Genomic DNA, 21,125 nt, shown 5'->3' on the forward strand with positions numbered 1-21,125 from the left:
ACACTGCTCAGAGCCTGGGGAACCTGCAAGCTTTGGCTCTGCACACACCTATACATAAATCTTGTAAGTGCCAGTATCACACAAGATTTGGCCCTGGGTTAGCAGGCAACAGTCCATGATTCTGAATTGAGTGACAGGCAATGTAAACCAGAAGAAAAATAGCTTTCTGTGAACTGGAAGATGCCTATATAGCTTTCGTAACAAATAATTTTGACCTTTTCTATTTAAATTGCCACTGCCATCTCTGTTTCTACTGCATTTTGAAGACCACCCAGTTTTGTTTAATTCCTTATTTATACACTCATCTAAAGGAAAAAAATCTTGCCGCCTGGGGAATAGCATGTTCAACAGAAGCAGTAAAGAAACAGGAGGGATAGATTAAAAATACGTATGCTTTACAAAAATAATGGATCCTCTTTGCTCCCAAACATACAATGGGCGTATTTAACAACAGCAATGTCTTAATCTGTAAAACAATTTAATATACAACACAAGAGATGCCAATGTGCCCTTAGACTAGTAAGGTGTCATCTTACAGCTTCTGTGCAAGAAAAAGAAAGAAAAAAAAAGGCATATTTAGGAGGAGTGAGACAAAAGTAAATTACAGCACACGGATGGTGGCAAGATTTTTTTGAAAAGTTTAAACAAGTATGGAAGGGAGAGACAAAGCAAAACTGCTAACGTTGGTCACTCTACTCCAGGCTTTATCAGTTCTCCCTGATCCTGATCTGTTTCTCTTAGTCTTGTGGCTTTCCAAACAGAAAGTGTCACTCATAATACGATGTCACATTGCTACCATGCATAGGTACCCCTTCGTTACAGAGAAAGCCGCAAAATAGAAGAGACCTGGAAAGCAGCAGCAAAAGACTAATCCTACTCACTCCCCAAATTTGCGAGATAGTTATGTGGACAAGATAACCACCCAAAAGTCTAATTAATTCCTACTTGCCTACAGCCATACTTGTCTTTTCTTACACCCTCATTGCAAGTTTCTGTTTTCAGATTTGTACAACGCCCAGTATGACACTGTCTTGGCCCACTGATGGCACAGTAACACAAACAATAATATTGGGGTACATGACACACAAAAAAAGTAGGACAAATATCTGTCAAAGTGTATGTCTCATTAAATACTGCTATTGTTGCACCAGAAATGAATTCTCAGTTATGCAGAAGTAAATTCCCTACTATACATGTGATACAATTCTGCATTTGTCTGCAAAGTTTAAGTGTACCACATCTCAGTTCAAAGCATACTTTTCCTCTTACAACTTTTTACACAAGAATTGCCCCTATTCATGTGAAACAATTTGCTTTACAGGAATAGACCTCTAGGCTATCTAATGTGACATTTTATATCTGAAAACTGGATGACAAAACCTTGCAACATGCAGAAATAATTCACTGCCAGAAGAACATTCTTCTAACCTCCGGTATTTTTCCTTCTTTCAGTGTTTGAACCATAGAAAAATTACCTATACTTGTCCTATGCATTTTCTAGTTCCTCCTTGAACAATGACAAATTCTCACCCAATCAGGTCTGTACAACTGCACTTTAAAAAAAAACGATAGCTTTGAGCCTCTTGGGTTTTTTTTTTTCATTCTGTCATCAAAAAAAAAATCATGCTTGCACTCTTAACTTTTCAGTAGTTATTGATACTTTGTTATATTCTTAATTCTTAACATTCTCCTGCTCTCTTCAATTTCAACCATGGCTATAATCATGATAATTATCTATTGGTTGGTTCCCTGATTTGTAGCACCAACATTTCTCTCCAAGTAAGAATAAAATAGTGATTTATACAATAGCACCTACATTCCAGCTTGTTCACAACCTCGTTCTTTTGGATTTCATTTTTTTAGGCTCCCTCCACACATGAATAAGAGGTGGCATAATTCTGGCAGAAAAACTCTACAGAGTATTTAGACTCCACAGAGTCTAAATAGCCGCAAGAAGAGTGCAACATCCTACTCTGACAACTGCATTTAAATACAAACACAAAAATTACAGTCCTGCAGTTCACTTGGGAAGACATGAGCATAAAAATCAGAACGTCACGTTGCAGTAACTGCAGTCCAACAGCGACTTAAAAAATCTCAACTGTCATTGGTCTACCTAATTTCAGGTTGAGCTTACAGTCTGCCTAAAATGATGATTATCTGACTGGAGAGATCTGTTCTCATATACACACACACACCCCCCTCCATGTACTGGTCTCAACATTGTAAATCAGCTATACAATTGTTAAAAACAACTGTAAAGGTGCTATAGCTGAATTTGCTTCTGCTCTTGAAACTTAAAGAACTCAGCTGATAGTAAGTCAGGAAGGATGGTATCCCATTTATGCCAACAGCTGCTCTCCACGCCTGACAAGGAGGGTGATGCATTTCATAGTCAGCATATAAAGCTGAATATACAGGTAAGAAACAGTTCTTCTGCAAGTGAGCTTTTTTGTCTGCTTCAGTGTCAAATGAACCCTGCGAGGATCCTCCACACTGCATTAAGAAGAAAATATGGGGAACAAGGGAACCAGCTCATTTTTCCCTCTCTAAAATAGCAAAAATGAGAGCTCTATTTCCTCATGCCTTGCCAAAAGAGGATGGAACTCATATCCAATCCATTTTGCTCCTAGATTTACAACACAGCACGAGTTACAACAGTTCATGGTAAGCAGTTTAACTCATGGTCCTGGAAAACCTATCCTCCAGATGAGGACAACCAGAATACATCATGCTCCATATTCTTACATCTTCTCCAGGCACCTATGGTGTTTAATAATGTAGGCAAAGAGAGATTTTTCTGCACAGATGGTTCTTACCTCGAAGAATTTATCATGATCCTTTGACTACATGCATTTACAGTGTATTTATTTGGCCATATGGCTCAGCTACTTGTTCTGTAGAGCTCAAAGTCAAGAAAAGTGACACATACCTTGTGAACACTGGTCCAAGAACTTGGGAAAAAGAAGCCTAGAAAAACCAGAAGTTTGTACATCAAGAATGGATATTATTATTTAGGTAAAGCATTAACATTCATTTGGACACTGACAGCTAGAGTCTTACTATCCAACCCATTTTCATGTTTCCTTTCTTCAGTCCATGTAACTGGAACATCCCTATATGTTTTGTCTTTCAGGAGTTCTTACCCCCAAATTGGTTTTGTAGATGGTTTTAATCCTTTAATGGATTTCACAGCTAATGTCTAATACGCAATCTATTCTGTATTCTAGGAAAACAGAAAGGCTTCAATATTATTTTAATTCCTATGTAAACAACAGGAATTTTAAGTTTGCCCTAAAGAATTATGTCTTCCAAACATGGTGGGAACTCTTCATGGAAAGATTGTATGTACATAATACTTTCTGTACTACATATCATACCAATTTCTGATAGTGTCAGACAAGTGACAATTAAAAAAAACCTCTAGAGTAAAGGGAGTACTTTACCTGCGCCCTTTCAACTACCTCCCCCCTGCCCTGGCTTACTATTCAACACAGGGAAGAGCTTCATCCTAGGCTTACAAAAGAGCTAGATCTCTACAGTAATGAATTTTGAGATTTTAAGAAAGAGTCCTGATTTTCACGACTGCAAAAGTTTCAAGTCAGACATTAAAATCACTCTTCTTGATTTGCACAGTGAAATTGCCAAAGCTTCCCAACTGAAAGATTTGTCATTGGCAGCACATGGCTACTTGGTAAGTTCTTATCAGAAGAAACTTCAAAGCGAGACACAAATAGTCTACAGCATAGGCTATGCCTCTTCCTTCAATTGCTACTGCACTTCAAGAGACAAACAATGTTAGTCAAAGGACTGCAGGCTACTGCTGCTATAAATACTACTCAGTACCATGACTAGTAACACATTAGTAAGTTTAAAAAAACCCTAGGAATGGAACTTGTCTTTCCTACAATTATGGAAAGAACAAGTTAAAACAGCACTTCAGCATCAATTCACAAATATTTTATGTAGTCTTTATTATTTATTTACAATCTTTGTCACAGAGACAAAAAGAAGCAGTAAAGTAATGTCTATTTATTGACTAGTGCAAAGCACAAGAAGCACAATGGTTAGCATTTTAAAAACGGCTAGGAAGTTTAAGGAATGCACTTTTATAAAATGATCGGGCAGTTCACCTCTAAGCTGCGATGCAGAGCATTTTATCAGAAATAGCAGCAATGCTAAGAACTCTGAAAATTGTAACTGCTTTAACTTACTTTTATCAAATCAGCTGCAAGGCATAATTGCAAAATTTAAATATTACAATTTTACAGATAGGTCTATGAAATCAGTTCCACGTTTGTTTAACTGTGGAGCACACATATATATATATATATATATATACACACACACACACTATGAAACAGCAACCATACCACACTATTTTAAAATGTCAGCAACTTGGCTTTGCTACCGTTTCCTCCCCACCCTGCCTCTGAAGTAACCCAGGATATCAGATTTTAATATTTGCAATGCTTTTGCTTCCATGCTTTGTCAGTCTCTTCAACAAAATTATGCTTCCCATAAGTTCTATATTTTAAATCTGTACAATCTTCATTTAATATCCCAAAATAGTGACATGATCAACAACCCAAACTGAGACACGCATCTCAATTTTTAGTCACACTTACAAAAAGATGTCAAGAAAAAGAATGATTTAAAAAAGCACGTGACAGGACAATTGACTGTCCAGATTTTACAAAGACCTTAGCCAGAGTATACGTATTTAAGCAGTATGCTAATGACAATCTTTGTTTATTCTTCCACAAGTTAAACTTTTATTAATACTATATATAATTATATCCCTAGTGGAAACCAAGTGTCATCATTATAAACCAAACAGTACTTCAAAGTTCATCCAAGATGGATTACCTACCAGTTTTATGAGTTTTAAGACAGTTCAATGGCATTTAGCCATCATACATCTCTAATTATTATAAAAGTGATCTCACAAACTTCTATATCTATTTTCAAACTAGTAGAAATAACTTAAAGTATACCTATGTTCCATATAGCAACTCAGTGGCTCTACACAAGTATTAACTGTTCCAATGATGAAAGACGACTTCACGTCTGGGTCAGGATGAGTTTGCAGAGCCTGTACAACATCAATAACATCAGTGTATCTGTAAGAAAACGAAATAATGGATTCAGAGAAACAGAATGACGCATTTCAACATCTAGTAAGAAATCAATTGCTTGCAAGAAGGTTAGATTTCTAAAAAAGCCTACCAAAATAGTCATGAAGCAGTTCAAACTTGGCAAATACAGACAAATAAAGCTGACTGCAAGTAACGTTAGAAATAAATTGACAACTACAGAGAAAAGCAGTATAAACTTTGCACTGAACAACTGAAAAGTCCAGCTTTCAGGAAGCACAAAAGGCATAATCTAATACAAGCATGTGATGCCTACTGCCTAGCATATTAAGCACTAAGTATTATTCAACTAAACCAAGAAATTAAAAAGCAACACCTCTCGGTTATCAGCACTCCGATTTCAGCATGCTTCTATAATTAATGTGTCCATTTTTTATCAGTACTCCAGCCATTGCTGTATTATACTCGTGTATGATAGCAAAGTTCAAGCGAACCTGAGTTTTTATTCCAGGTGCTTATTTCTCAGCCAGTTACAATCTTCTCTCAAAAAACTGTACTGTCAGTTAAGTTAATGGATTATTTAGAAAACTCCAGCTACTTTAAAAAGCTGTCTATACCAACAGTCAACTACGCAGAAATAACAGAAAACCTGTCGTTAACTATTGCTGAAGCCAGCGCTGCTACCAGAATATAAGCACCCTTTAAGTATGGAAAGGCTGAAATAAGGTGTCCCTGGAGCCTTCTCTTCTCCAGGCTGGACAACCCCAACTCTCTCAGCCTGTCCTCACAGCAGAGGTGTTCCAGCCCTCTGATCATCTTCATGTCCCTCCTCTGGACCCACTCCAGCAGGTCCATGTCTTTCCTGTGCTGAGGACCCCAGAGCTAGATGCAGAACTGCAGGTGGGGTCTCACGAAAATGGAGCAGAGGGGCAGAATCCCCTCCCTCGACCTGCTGGTGACACTTCTTCTGATGCAGCCCGGGATACGGTTGGCTTTCTGGGCTGTGAGCACACATTGCTGGCTCATGTCCGGGTTTTCATTCACCAGTAACCCCGAGTCCTTCTGCTGAGGGTGCATTCGATCCCGCTGTCTATCATTGATGGAGATACTAAACAGCACTGGTCCCAGTATGGACCTCTGAGGGACACCACTCGTCACCGATCTCCATCTGGACATTGAGCCACTGACCACTACCCTCTGGATGTGACCATCCAACCAATTCCTCATCCGCCGAATAGTCCACCCATCAAATCCATGTATCTCCAATTTAGAGAAGGATGTTGGGGGGGACTGTGTCAAAGGCCTTACAGAAGTCCAGACAGATGATATTTGTAGCTCTTCCCTTGTCCACTGAGGTAGTCACTCTACCACAGAAGGCCACTTGGTTGGTGAGGCAGGACTTGTCCCTGTTGAAGGCACGCTGGCTGTCTCGAATCACCTCCCTGTCCTCCATGTGACTTAGCATAGCTTCTAGGAGGATCTGTTCCATGATCTTCCCAGGCACAGAGGTGAAGCTGACAGGTCGGTAGTTCCCAGGGTCCTCCTTTCTACCCTTTTTTAAGAATGGATGCAATGTTTCCCTTTTTCCAGTCACCAGGGACTTCACCTGACTGCCATGACTTTTCAAGTATCTTGGGAGAGTGGCTTGGCAACTACATCAGCCAATTCCTTCAGGACTCTGGGAAGCATCTCGTCAAGTCCCACAGACTTACATATGTTCAGGTTCCTCAGGTGGTCACAAACCTGATCCTCTCTTACAGTGGGAGGGACTTTGCTCCCCCAGTCCCTGCCTTGCAATCTGTCCACTTGAGAGGTGTGGGAAGAGAGGTTGCCAATCAGACCGAGGCAAAAAAGTTGTTGAGTACCTCAGCCTTCTCCTTGTCCACTGTTACCAGTTTGCCAGTCTTGCTCATCAAAGGGCGTACACTTTCTTTGGCCTTCCTTTTCTGGCTGACACACCAGTAGAAGCCCTTCTTATTCTTTGCATCCCTTGCCAAGTTCAGCTCCATCCACACCTTGGCCTTTCTGACCCCATCCCTACACAACCAGGCAGCATCCCTATACTCTTCCCAGGATACCTGTCCCTGCTTCCACTGCCTGTGCATTTCTCCTTCTTGCCCTTTAGTTAGACCAGCAGGTCTCAACTCAGCCGTGCCAGTCTCCTGCCTTCCTTTCCCAATTTCTTACACATGGGGATCAAGAGCTCTTGCACTCTATGGAAAGCATCCTTAAAACATCTGCCAGCTCTGTTCTGCTCCTTTGTTCCTGAGGGAAGTCTCCCAAGGAGTCCTACTGACTCCTTCAACAGCTGGAATTCTGCTTTCCCAAAATTCAGGATCCTGACTTTACTCTTTGCCTGACCCATATCCCTCAGGACTGTGAACTCCACCAGTGTGCGATCACTGCAGGCCAGGCTGCCTCCAGTCTTGACACCACTGATTAGCTCACTTGCGTTGGTGACCATCAGGTCCAGTATCACATCCCCTCTGGTAGGGCTGTCTATTACTTGGCTTAAGAAGTTACCCTAAATGCATTCCAGGAGTCTCCTGGATTGCCTACAGCTTGCCATGCTACTTTTCCAGCAGATGTCAGGGTGGTTGAAGTCCCCCAGCAGGACGAAAGCCTGCAAGCTCTTATGGAGCCGTTCATTCTGAAGTACAGAGACTCAGAACATACCATACGAGAAGTGATGTGCAAAAATTGCACAAATATTTATTTGGATAGCAACTCACATGCATGCAATATTGCCTCTCTATCTCCTTATCTTTCATCAACTGGAACTTTGAAAGCTTGTGTCATGTTTTTTGTAGCTAATACTGCCAAAGAATCAAAGCAAGGACTACCAGAAATGCAAAGAAAAAGCAAGCATCTATGCACACAAAGATGCTAAACCTTGCAAAAAAGCAAAGATTGGTTCTTATGCTTATTGTAGCACACTCATTCTATGTTTAAAAAATTCAGTAAGAGTCACAGTAGCTTAGGTTTTTAAGGTTCTATTTGGAGGAAAAAACATTGCAAACTGAATGGACCATTTAATTCTGAAAACTACGAATTTATTTATTACAGATTTTCTAGCACTCTTTCAAAAGTTTAAGGTACTGTAAGCACTTGAGAGATATAATTATAGTCTTTATGTCACACCATATCACACTTCCTAAAATTAATTTCTATTCTGAAGCAACTCAAATTTTACCAAAATGCTCTCAGTCATCTAATGCCTGAAAGACAAGAGATCTTCCTCTGAAAGAAATAGGGAGGTGGCTCCACCCCCATTTTTCATCAAAACGAAGTCAATGTTTTAGCAAACTTTCAAATAAAATTATACATGAAAGGTAGGGCGAGAACTCAGCTAACATGTTTCTCTGCATTCTGTAAAGAAGTTGTGCATTTATTCCATTGTTTTTTGTTTTGTTATCAGCAAAACACAGGTCTGTTGGGAAAAACTAGCAATAATTAATTTGCCAGCCTTTCAAGGGCAAATGCCTCTCCATCTAGGACCTCCAGGGGCAGGGGGGAAACAAAAAACAAAACCAAACCACACACAGCCGCACCAATAAATAAAGTGGCATTTAGCACCAGTCTAAGATGCAGCTGGGAAGGGCAAGAAAACTTCTTCTGAGAAGCCAAAAGTCACAGTCAATCTCCTAAATAGGGCAGAACCACCAAATGCAGTCCCTCCTTCCATATGATTGAAGGAAGACTACAGACACCTTTTTTCCAAGGGAGTAACAAGCAATTAAGTTAACAGGTTGCAGAAAAGCTGAGTTTAGTACATACGTACAACAGAACTCAGTACGACACTTTAGCACAGAAATGTGACTGTTTCAGAGTGATGGGAAAGTTTAAAAATGCCCTGGAAATAGGAAGGGAAGAGAAATCTCTTATTTTATGCAACAGTTAAAATGGTTTCAAACATTTACCCTTGCAAGACCACCAAGAGACGCTTGTTCCTTTTAGCGTAAGCGGACTGACGGACGCTGTGGTTTTGCTGAGCCTCCAGGACACTGGAGAGGTAACGCTGGAAGTGGGTTGCACTGAAACATTCAGGACTATCCATAGTTTGCCGATAAACTATCCACCTAAACAACAGAAAACAAGGCAAGAAGTGAATGTTCTATGACATAATATTTCTGTTTTCTTTTTACTTTGAACCAACAGACCAAAAATAAATTTGACAAGCTCTAAGATTCCACTTCTCTCTCACCACATGGGAAAGAGGAATTTACTTGGCTTTCTATCATTTCCAGCTGAAGCACATTCTTTACATTACTGCCAAAAGGTTTTGTGGGGTTTTGTTGTTGTTTTTTAATAAAAAAATGTTCAACATCATCTTCAAAGCAGCACATCACATGAGTAACTGATCTTTTTTAGCAATGCAGTAAACTAAAATTATAGACTCTGGGCATGAAAATATTTCACTAAAAAAATAAAAAGTAACAATGACATTCGCAGGAAAACATGATGAAATGTATTATTACAGAACACTCAAAAGTCACCTTATATGCTTGCCCTAAAAACAGAACCACAAAACTGTTCTGAATCAACTTGCTAATATCAAGACACTGAGTTAAAAGTAATACAAAAAACCAATCCAGAACATTACTAAGATTAAATGCTAAGGTGTTTGGCCATAAGATTTAAAAGGGTAAGAATTTTTTGGTTTTGGTTTTCCAGAAGCTATATCAACAGAATGGCTAATTCCTAGAGCAGATTTATCTTACTGCCATACAACAGATGTCCTGAACATATTTCCTGCTATTATAAAATAGAAACCAGGTCACATTAAAAACAATGCTGTAGCAAGGACTGTTAGTATAGTCTTTTCTCCAAGAAAAATGCATTTTAGACTTACTACCACAAGTCAGTAAATGGAAGCTCTTCACCCATTTCCTTCAAGTTGTGACGACTTCCATACTTGCGTAAGGATGGATTCATGTGGCCCTTCTAAGATTATTCTTAACTGGTTGTAGCATCAGTGATAGTTCCACACACACATCATAGATCTACAGTTATACCTGTGGTATTCTTAATATGGAATAGCAACAAAGAAATCTCCTGGGCTATTTTTCTTGTCTAAATGTCTAAAATCTAAGGGCAAATCTACCTGGCATAACACAGTTAAGTGAGATACCTGAAGTAACAGAATGAATATACCCTACCGTACAGTGTGCTATGGAGAACTAGTTAAGGTGCCTCATAATATTTACTGAATTTATTCTTATAAACACATCTGTTTACAAATTAGAAACTAGGATATAAAAAATAAAATAAAGTGAAACATTGATAGTTTCATTTCCTTCACACTGACTAGTTCTTTGGTGGTTAGTATGACCACTGCTTTGGATTGTAAAACCAGAACTGTACGAACCTTCCACGCTCCTTGTTAAAAGTTACAAGAAAAGCGCACAGATCACTGCAACGACATCCTGGAAGACCAGTTATAATGGTGATAACCACCTAAAACACAGGGAACAGGTAAGAAGAGGGGCAACTTGAAGACTAGAAATGAGCTACAACAATTACACACACATAAGGCTTCTCACTTGATAAAATCTTAAGTCTAAACACAAAATTGACACTAACCACAGAAACAGCGAGATAGTGTAGAACTGTAATTGTTTTTATGCAATTACTCAGATATGCATCATTTTAGGAAGATGTATTCACTCTTGCTTTTCATACCTTAAATACAGTGAAAGGTTAATTAACAAATACAGCAAACAGTATTATCAAAGCCTTTACATTACAATATATTCTGCAGTGTAAGTATTAATGCAGATGTATCCTATTTAGCGTCTCTGTGTTTTGTCTGACGTTTCCTCTGATGACAAGGGTACATTCAAATGCATAGAACAGTATTCAGGCAAAATGGTTCAAAAAGTGATGGTGTATGTCATACAGTCTTGTCAAACACAAAGAGCAACTTTAGATTTCTGATACTGAACTGAGCATGCTATACACCAAGTTTATTCCAGCAAAGTTGCGTTTTGAGTAGGATTGGTAAGAGGCTGCACACTAACAGCTCTAACATACCAATGGCTTTTCTGCATCAAGCACCTCTGTTTCCATTATGTGTATTTCTTGTGGTACTTAGACAGGCATCATAGCAAAGAAACACTGAAAAGCAGTCAGACCATATTTCCAAAGTGTGTACACGTGTATATATATTTCTACACTATATACTGGAGTGTGCTACAGAAGTATGCAAATGAGCTCTGGAGAAAACATGACTGAAACAACTCTCTGTGCTGAACTTGACTTAAGAAATTATGTCACACTGGCAACCAGTCGTCATCCTGCTACTAACAGACAAATTACCTCTTCCAGTTTCTAACTGCATGATATTTGAAGATAGCCATCTGCAGACTATTTGCATCCTAACGTCAAAATCACTTTCAGATACTCACAGAAAAAGACTATTCATGATAATAGATATAGGGAAGTAACTCAGAAAACTCTGAGGTACTAAGTTTGCATGTTTTATAGAATTTGGTATGAACATTATAAAAAGACTTTTCTTTCTTTTTCTTTTTTTAAGCATACACAAATCAGTTAAACCAACCCTAAAATCAGATTTAAAAGCATTCATAAGGGTTTATTAATTAATACTTAATTTTAAGTGTCAGTATGGTCTCTGAACTAGCTCCCAGAAATTAAGTCTGGTACCGTATTGCAATATGCAAAGAGAAAGACTATATTCCTGCTGCTTTGACTTTCTTGCTTACAGCAGATTTCAAATGCTGGAAAGTTACAAGGAAATACTTTCTCTGAAAATGCTATTTAAAGCACTCCTTAAGTTTGACAATTGTTATTGCCCCTATAGAGAACTGAGCGTTCTACAGATAATATCAGCAAATGTTAAATATCATGTGCTACCTCTATGCTATTTAAAGGACTTTTATGTTCCGGAGAACAATTTAGTTAAATTATTCAGCAATTCATAAAAACAAGCTACTGCTTTAGGGCGAACTCTCTCTGGACATTAGAGAAAACTGTTCACTTGAAGATCTACGTCCCATTTTCTGCCTCTATTTTACCAGGCTGAAGGGCCATTAACATTTCCAAAAGATTGTTTAAATGAAAAAAATTCAAGTAACCTAATCAGGAAAACAGGGCAGAACAATTTATTCTAAGAAACAGACTTGAAGCAAGTTTAGTGTGAACTGGTGGCACTGGAGAAGGAGGCAGAGAGCATGGCTAAACATACATCGGTACTTTACTACAGTACCTGCAACAGAACTAGTGATGGACAGAATATTTGCTAAATATTCTATAATAGGGATAGGAAGTATTGTTGGGTTGCTTCCTTACCTTATCACTTTCTGCTTTGCTATCAGGAATGATTTCTGACTGTTGCAATAGAATAGGAAGATGTGCTCTCATTATTGGCTCATGACTGACGCTGCTGACTGTAAAATGTTGCAGAAACCTTTAAAAAAAATAAAAAAAATTTATTTTCTTACAATCAAGACCAGAAGATTTCATCCATATAAATAGTTGGGAAATTGCTAAAGTAAAATTGTTAAAGGGTCAAACAGAGTCTTCCTAAAAAAGAAATAATTAATCTCAGATTAAAAATATCTATGTGAAGACAGAGTTATTAATAAGCAATTTTTAGACACGTATTACATATACCAAAATATTTTTTTATTATTTCTGACAAAACCGATCCCTTGAAAACAAAAATCATTTCTCACCTCTCTAAATCTGGAAGGGCAGCAGATATTTTCAACTCCCTGCATCTTTCCCCAGAAGGAAAAGACAAGGCATTAAATAGCTTCTGAACACTGGAATGCCTAAAACAAGCAAATTAATTGGTTAGTTAAAAGGAGAAACCTAGAAATTTATCTTCTTTAAATCAGACGGCTACATATTAACTAGTACCAAAAAATAAAGCAAGTGTTGCACTAAGAATGCAACAACTCCTTTTTGAATCATTATCAAGATCTTCAATGAGTGACAGCATTTTTTTGATTGTAGCACACGGTTAACGTATAATTGCACTAGAGTAAGTGGCATGAACTTACAGTCTCTTTTGTTCCACAGACAGGAATTCTTCCTGGATAACCATTAAAGATAATCCTGAGTTTGTCTGGTTTTGCCACGAAGAGAAAACCTGGAACAAACCAGACCTATGCGTAAGCATCACTATTTTGCAAAATTTGTTTTGAGTTTGTTTAGGAATTGTTTTTGTTCACCAAAAAAAATACATGCATTTTAACTAGCCATTAAATATTTCACAATACTGGCGTGGCTGCAAGAATTCAAAATATGGAAGAAGACGCCACAGATCAGATTTTGTAAGCTTCTCTTTGGCGAAACTGGAACTGCTCTAAGAAGTAACTTTACTGAAAAGGTCTAATTTTCCCCTCATCTTCATAGCTGGGGGAAAAATCATAGGAAAAAAATTTACCCACCAAAGCAACAGTACCATTCATGTGTATCTTCTAGTCATAGCGTGCTTCACTGATAAAAATACTAGCTATTTCTAGTCCAACTGCTGTAAAGCAGAAACTGAATTAGTCTAAGTCTCCTTTAAGCAGTATTGTAATTTTCATGAGGTAAGATTGCAGCAATCATTTCTAGAAATTTAAGAAAAACTCCGTTCCTTTGCAAAAGAAAAAGGGAGCCCTTCGTTTCTCTAGGGAACAGAGTTTTGGCTCACATCCTATGGCTCTAGCCAAGTCACATTAATATGAATGGCACTCTGAACCTAGAAATCAGATTCAGATGAATCACACAGTCATTTAAGTGTTCGGTATTTCCCTTCTTTTAATAAGTAAAGGCAGCCGCTATCGTCATTTTTCACAATAATTTGCTGCAAGACAAAACAACTCGGGGGCGGGGGAAGACTGCTTTCCATTAACAAATCGGCATCCTAAACGCAAGGGGACTGAGATAAAAAAAAAACATCAAAATAAAATAAACTGTTGATATTAACATAGACAATATTGCTTGTGTAGAAGGATCCATGCAACCAAACAAATAACCACGTCAAAACACATATAAGAGACTAAGGAAAATGCCCACAAGGGATGGAAAGAAGGACTGGTCAAAAGAAAATTGTATTCTTTAGAAGTCAAAGGGCTAGGGATAAAGTGAAAACACAGGTCAGACTGAGACAGAATGCTATGGAAATAAATCAGTCCTTTTTGTATAACTTCATGAACATTTAAAAAAAGAGCTGCTATGGTATTACAGAAGGTGAAGAAAACCAGAGAAATCAATACATCCCAAAGCCTAAGCAAATTTTCCTCCCCTACCAGTTAGAGTGAGGATGTGAAAGGTACTGTCCCTGTCTTTGCAGAATCTGCAAACCAGATTCCAGTTCTGTGTGCTCAAAATCTTGCAACCATCTCAGTTACAAGGAATTTAATACACTCAGATCTGGAGGAATGGGTAACTGCCATTCCCTATTTCAAGGAGGCTTGGAATAATTAAAGCATAGGTCCAGTAAGTGAGGTATCATGCCGTATGATTGCAGAAGAGTAAAACTAGTGCCTACACATTAGTGAATCTTTGTAACAACAGGTCTGCAGAATGACTACTATGTCCGTGCAACTTCAATGGCATGTAGACTTTCAGAAAAAAATTTGGAGGAAATCAATAAATACCTGAAGGTAAATACTGACAAAATACAGTAATATGTCTCCATGGCTCTCACAATCAGGTACACTTGATCTTATGAATAGTTTTCGTTCATGAGATAACATCTTTGAGAAAAAAACATGTTTCATCTACTTGAACTTGAGCAAAGCAACTGGTATGGTGCCAGATGAGAAACTGTTAAACTGCAAAAACTGAAACTTAGTATAGAACTGTTCAGCAAAAAGCTAATTCAAAGGAAACCAGGAATAAATATTATCGAAAAAAACCCAACAGAAGTCTGGGGACATTCACCAGCAGAGTCACGTAGGGAATGCCCCGTGACACCTTTTGCAATTAATTTGGCATGGACTGAAGTGAACTGACAACATTTTGGGGATCTAAGTTGGGAGACAGTCTACGCAGCATTGAGATATTCAATAGAAAAATCGATCTAACTGTAAGAATAGGAAAAACAGAAAGAAAAATAGGAAGAAGTTAAGTATGAAAGCAAGAATGAGCACACAAACATTTCTAGAATCAAGCTGGAGCATCAGCGGGTAGCAAAAGAGAAAGGACCTGAAGGAGTTTCTCAAAAAATGAGCACCATTTATTAAGTCAAGGCAGCAATGAAAAGTAAAGGCAAACCAAGGTTTTGAGCCACGGTACTTTCTGAGCATTTTCAGAAGAGAAAACTATTATTGCCTCTGTACAAGAAACAAATACCCTCATCTCAGTTTGGATATCTACAGCCAAAAAAACAGATCAAAAGAAAACTATTACAACTATCAGAGGAAAAGAGAACTTTTAATAAGCATAGATTAAAAAGGCTCTGGTTTTATTTTATTAGGCCAAATAAGTCAGAAAGAATAGGTCTGAATTTTCCAAATACTTCAAGGATGTCCGCTGGTAAAGCAAAAGAAGAACAGATATAAAATTAGACCTAATAAAAGAGGCTGAAAATTCAAAAACAAACAAACAAAATATTCCCAACCATTCACATAGTGGAACAGTGAGAGGAATCTAAACACTTAAGATAAAATGAAGAGAATTTTTAGGGTAACATTAATACTACCAGTGGGGACTACTCATGAGCTAGGTGGTCTTTTCCAGTCCAGTGTTATGATCACATAATAAAACCCTTGTGAAGTCCTAAAATGTCCAGGCTTATTTCCTCAAAAGTGCTATTGTTATAAAGTTTCATTTATTAAAAGCCTCTGCATTACAATGCATGAAGCCAATCCACTTAGAGAATAATACAATGCCATATGGGATACTTAAAGACTTCAACAAAACTTCCCTAAGGATCACGATCCAAATGTGTCTAACCACAAAAAAACACAATAGAACCTCTGCCACTACATACAACTGCTGTAGCCAATTATACACCAGTGCTACATTTAAAATGCAACTACTAGAAAACAAGCTTTTAGAGCACTCACTGGCTTCAGAAGACAAAATGAAAGCACATGGTGAGCACTAAACTTAACGAGCAACTCAATCACTAGAAATGCATACAAAAGTTAAAGTTTCTCACACAAGCAAGTTCCTAAGGTCAGGAGCAATAATGCTCCTGGGAAGGTCTACATGGCAGGGCAGTCCACTCCACAATAATCTCAAATCTGCAAGGCAGATGCCATAGGTCCCACAGAGAATCAGATTTTCCGGTTGGAAGGGAGTCTCTGGAGGTCTCCAGACCCACCTCCTGCTCAAAGCAGGACCACTGCTGGCAGTACAGATCAGCTCAGTCATGCCTTTGTCCAGCCAAGTTTTCAAAAATCTTCAAAGGTGGAGATTCACTGCCTGGGTGACCTGTTCCAGTCACTGCACCGACCTCCTACTCACATTCAGTCTCAATCTTCAAAGCTACAATCTATGGTTACTGCCCCTTGTTATGTTATCGGCTGCTATTGAAAAAGTTATTTGTAGCAGTCCTTCCTACTGCAACACCCTGATTTTATATATAAGACTAACAGCCTCAAAATCACGTCAGCCTTCTCTCTCAATACCCTCCATGAATCCCATCCAGCTTCACAGAGGAGGTTTTCAATGCATTTCCTAACTTGTTGCTCTCTCAGTATTAACTGCCCCTTCTCCTTTATAAACTGTGCCTTTTCACCAAGATATAGGAAAAGGTTTTGCTTGTGAAGACTGATGCAAGAAAGACCTTGAACTTTAACCTTTCCTGTATTTACTTATCAGGTGACAAGCTTTAGTGGCTCAACTAACATGAGAAATAAACCTCTTCTTTCCAAATTTATTTAGTTAAAACACACATTAACAAATTCATCCTTGCTAATCATCTGAAACACAAAGAATACTTGTGTGGTTTTCCCCCCAGCCAAACCAACCTTTTTTTACTTTACCTGTGAATAAAAAGCTTTATAAATCTTTGTTTTGGGGAAAAGTGCAATCATCAAAAAATTGTCTTGGGTATGAAATTCAATTGGTAGATGAGCAAGCAAGGAACTTTTGATGCCTATAAAGAGAGCAGCAACAATACTGGTTGAATCCTAGAAAAGGAAGAAACAGGACAAATTATAATTAACAGTTACTGAAGGTGAAAAAAAGGTTTAACACATTAACTAGCAGAGATCAGAAAAGAACTACTACAGTCATAGCTAGGCACACATAGATTTCAAAATCCATTAGCTTGTGTAGCGCAGGTATGGAGCAGAAGGATCAACTGCAGCCACCTACAGCACTCCTCAGTTTCTACTCTGCAGCTATGAGAGCTATCATAAGCTTTAAAGGAAGCATCTGAGATTGTTCTAAGTACCTATGCTTTGTCTTGTCTTGAAAAGAACAGCTTGTATTTTAATATCTACTCTTTTCCCTCCACCAAAAACTAGACCTTTAGCCCTTTCCTCTGCTAATGCTTCACAACAAAGCCACCTTCATCTATAGCCACACATCTCCTCTGACACCAATGCCCCGGAAGAATGAATTAAATGTCAGCTAAAAAGATTAGAAGGATGGCACAGTGCTATTGCAAACTTTTTTTTTTGTACCATGCTCTTGAGTTTCTGACCTGAAAGGAACCATGCTGCAATAAGATAACAGCTATCAGACCTGCAATTTAAAGTGTAGGTCACTTGTATTTTGGAAGTGTCCTGTTTCTCTCAGATTCTTTAACGAGCACAAGTTCTATTAAATCCATTGCTTCTTCACCTGAATTATGTCTTCACCAACAGGAAGCTGAAGAGCCCTCAAGATCCGTCTCCCTCAGAAGACCTCAGGTTGTCCAATTTTTGTTCTAATAAAACACCACCTACCCTTGGTTTTCTACATTTCAAGATAGGCATTTATGCACAGCTTCGCAGGATGCCGAAGTGTTTTATGCTCAAGCTTTGACTTCTAACTCTCTTCACACTGCTGAATTGTACTGTTTTTCTAATACTTTGGTGTGAAATATCCCTGGAAAATGGGGATTCCATTACTTAGGGTTCAAATCAGAAATTGAGTAGCATCCATCTCCCTTTCAACAGGAGAAGTGGGCAAAGAACTCCACTTACTAATTTTTGAGGAGAAAAAGCTCGAGCTGGGGAACACTTACTTAAGAACTGGTATCAATTCAGAGACATTTGCAAACAGAATCTCTACCCTTTGCTGACTGAGAGATTAATTATAAAAGTAATCCTCTCAAAGTTATTGAAATTACTGAAGAACATACAAAAATGTTCTCCTAAGAAAGAAAATTTTTTCTTAAGAGAAAATGGCTTTTGGAACATGGTCCACAGGTCCTGGATTCTGCATGATAGCTTACAGATTTCATGAGAAGCAGCTAAAAGGCCAACTCATACATGCTGCAATCTGCATGTGAAGTGTCCAACAGAATGTGCTCCCCCTCCTGGAAAACGTTTAGGATTCCACAAATTGAAAAAAGCTTAAAAGAAGCAGCAATAATCCCCACGGACATTAGGTTAAAAGAATCCAGCTCAAAGTTTTACAGGATGTTAATGTTGTGAAATCCAAGTATTACTTAGCAGTATTTGTTCACTTGATTAATGGCCAAAATGAATGCTGGATTCAGGTACTAAAAATATAAGCTGAAATACCTGGTCTTAAATAAGACCTTAAACCCAAGCACAGAGCATCTTAAGCTCTATACAGTAAAGATGCCTTGATACAGTTTATTGAGACACCGAACAGCTACACAAGAAAAATAAACAAAACCTGGGAGTTTGGAGACTGCATGGCAGTATAGCCTATTGGGTTTTCTTTTACCCCCAGGATGGCTGGTACTAAGCTGGAATAGTGCTGCCTTAGGAGATGGGAGTTTTGTGTTTGACTCTGCTAAGATTGGGATGGTTTCTGCTTTAGACCTTCATGGTACAGTTGAGGAATCTACCCTGTCCACAATGCACTCGATGTCTACGAGCCTCAAGGACTTCAGGAGCTTAGGTGGCAGCTAGGTGCCCAGCTTCTCAGAATAGAAAAGCCTGCAGCACACGTTGGAGGCCGAACAGCAGACATTTTCAAGTTAAAGAGAAAAGCACCTAGCAGGCATGCTGATAGAGCTGCTAAGAAACTATACTTTGCATCACTTAAAAGTCTTTGTATCCTTTATTTTAATCCTAGCATTAAATTATCCTTTATTTTCCATCAATATTGTTGTTGCAATAACTTTCAGAAAAAGCATACTAACAATTACCCTTCTCTCCTGTCACTTCTTAACATTTTAAGCTCTCCACCCTTGCATTATGCCAAGTCAGTTGAACAATAAAACGCTCTCTGTCAAGGTTTAGCTTTACACAAAAATCTGGCATCAGTTCAAGAATGATAGCCAGGTCCCATAAATAGCTAGTTTTATGAAAGTGAGTGTCTTGAATCAAACAATAGAAGGAAGGTCAGTGTTAAAATAGCTTCTTAAACTACCAAGGGGCAATCAATATGATATACAAGAAAAAGGCAGCTAAGGTAAGATTCGCTTCACTGTTATGTTTTCATCTCAATTGAATCACACACTTCTATTGTATTTTACTGGTTTCCTCCATTATATGATGAAATCATAGCAACACAATGCTTTCTGGAGGTCACTAAACAAATGGGTAATACTGTACCTGAAGAAAATAGAAACTAAAGGAAACTGAGATTTCTTTTTTTTTTTTTTTTCCAGTGCTTAGGAAACAAAAATCAACCAATTAATCTCTTTTCCATTCTGAAAAAGTGATAGTTAACCCAGCATGTCTGCTCTGAAGAGGTAAAAAAAAAGCTGAGTTGCCATCATTAACCTAACTCTCAACTCCCAGTAAGCCAGAAGACCAAGTTATTAGCATGGCAAGTTGGCCAAGTGAAGTGATATAAGTTGATCACAGGGATAGCAAAAGCCTACACACCTAAAAATGTGTCTTTTACTGCAATTACTCAGAATACGTGTAATTAGATGCAACATGCCTGTCCTTCTCACTTTGCAGCTTGGGAAACATCAACCAGTCAGTCCCTTCACCCTGTCAGTTACACAACACTCTACGAAAGGAGACAGACACTGCTCGTGACCTCTCCAGAGATAAGTAGTATGCTGCCATGAACATTCGACTGAAGGTTAAATGTATTTTGAATAGAAGGCAGCATTTCACCCTCCAATATACCATATGACTTCACAATGCCTCGAACTTTTCTTTATCCATCACTAAGACAGCTAGAGGTTCTATGAATGCTATGTTCTGCAATTTTTCTTTTATTAAAAAGCCATTTTCCATACTATTAAGACCACATTCATAATTCAGTCTAATACGAAATTCTCTCTTCCTTACAGTTTAGCTAATCAGTAATTGGTTAAGCTAACCAATACCAAAAGCATAGAGATTTGCATCAGTTATTACAGCTTTACGCACACACTTATGAAACTGCAACTGGAATCAACACTTTGTACTAGTACCCTACAGAAATATTGTTAGAAATTGATTAAACGTTTATGACAGTAGGAACAAACAAAATACTCACCCCATCATAGAGTGAAATGGAACCCATATGGTTCTTTGAAATGGAAATGCTGCCATGGTGGGGATCAGAAAAGAGAATGCCATCTGAAAAGAAGTACAATTTGCCTAGAATTTGAAAGAAAAAAATTGTATTAGGTATATATCAGTATTTTAGCATCATATGATGAATGTCTCTTCTTTCTGAGGAAGAAATCTATGTTCTTGCAGAATTTTGTTGTATTTAACATGCAGTAGTATGTTCAAGTAAAGATTTGGGATAGTACCTAGACAGCATTCAGAGCACAACCATTTAATCTTCACTGGATCTCACTATCGAGGGCAGGAATCATGACTATGATTGCATTTGACTTAGCCTTATCCCCTGGAGCCCACTTATCATAAATATTCTGTGGCTTTTTTTTTTTTTTTAAAGCCAAAAATATGTCCATCATGTTGAATAGTGAACTTCCAGAAATGTAAAACTGACAAAAGGAGAACTTAAGAAAAACTTAAATCCAAA

The 21,125-nt window shown here is 38.2% G+C and overlaps 1 protein-coding gene across 1 annotated transcript in view; it reads right to left on the bottom strand.

Annotated features, from left to right (window-relative positions):
• The window catches only part of LOC104840108 (chromosome unknown open reading frame, human C20orf194), a 138,268-nt gene that overhangs the window by 9,606 nt on the left and 107,537 nt on the right, over positions 1–21,125 (bottom strand). Inside the window, exons 23-31 of the mRNA XM_010580826.1 lie at positions 20,628–20,731; positions 17,048–17,194; positions 13,124–13,212; positions 12,794–12,892; positions 12,408–12,525; positions 10,465–10,553; positions 9,017–9,175; positions 4,998–5,123; positions 2,933–2,970 (exon numbers count right to left, since the gene is read on the bottom strand). Coding sequence (XP_010579128.1) covers positions 2,933–2,970; positions 4,998–5,123; positions 9,017–9,175; positions 10,465–10,553; positions 12,408–12,525; positions 12,794–12,892; positions 13,124–13,212; positions 17,048–17,194; positions 20,628–20,731 — 969 coding nt within the window. The remainder of the gene's footprint in view (positions 1–2,932; positions 2,971–4,997; positions 5,124–9,016; positions 9,176–10,464; positions 10,554–12,407; positions 12,526–12,793; positions 12,893–13,123; positions 13,213–17,047; positions 17,195–20,627; positions 20,732–21,125) is intronic.

The sequence above is a fragment of the Haliaeetus leucocephalus genome, unplaced genomic scaffold (assembly GCF_000737465.1).
Source record: "Haliaeetus leucocephalus isolate CR32 unplaced genomic scaffold, Haliaeetus_leucocephalus-4.0 Scaffold741, whole genome shotgun sequence".
Lineage (NCBI taxonomy): Eukaryota > Metazoa > Chordata > Aves > Accipitriformes > Accipitridae > Haliaeetus > Haliaeetus leucocephalus.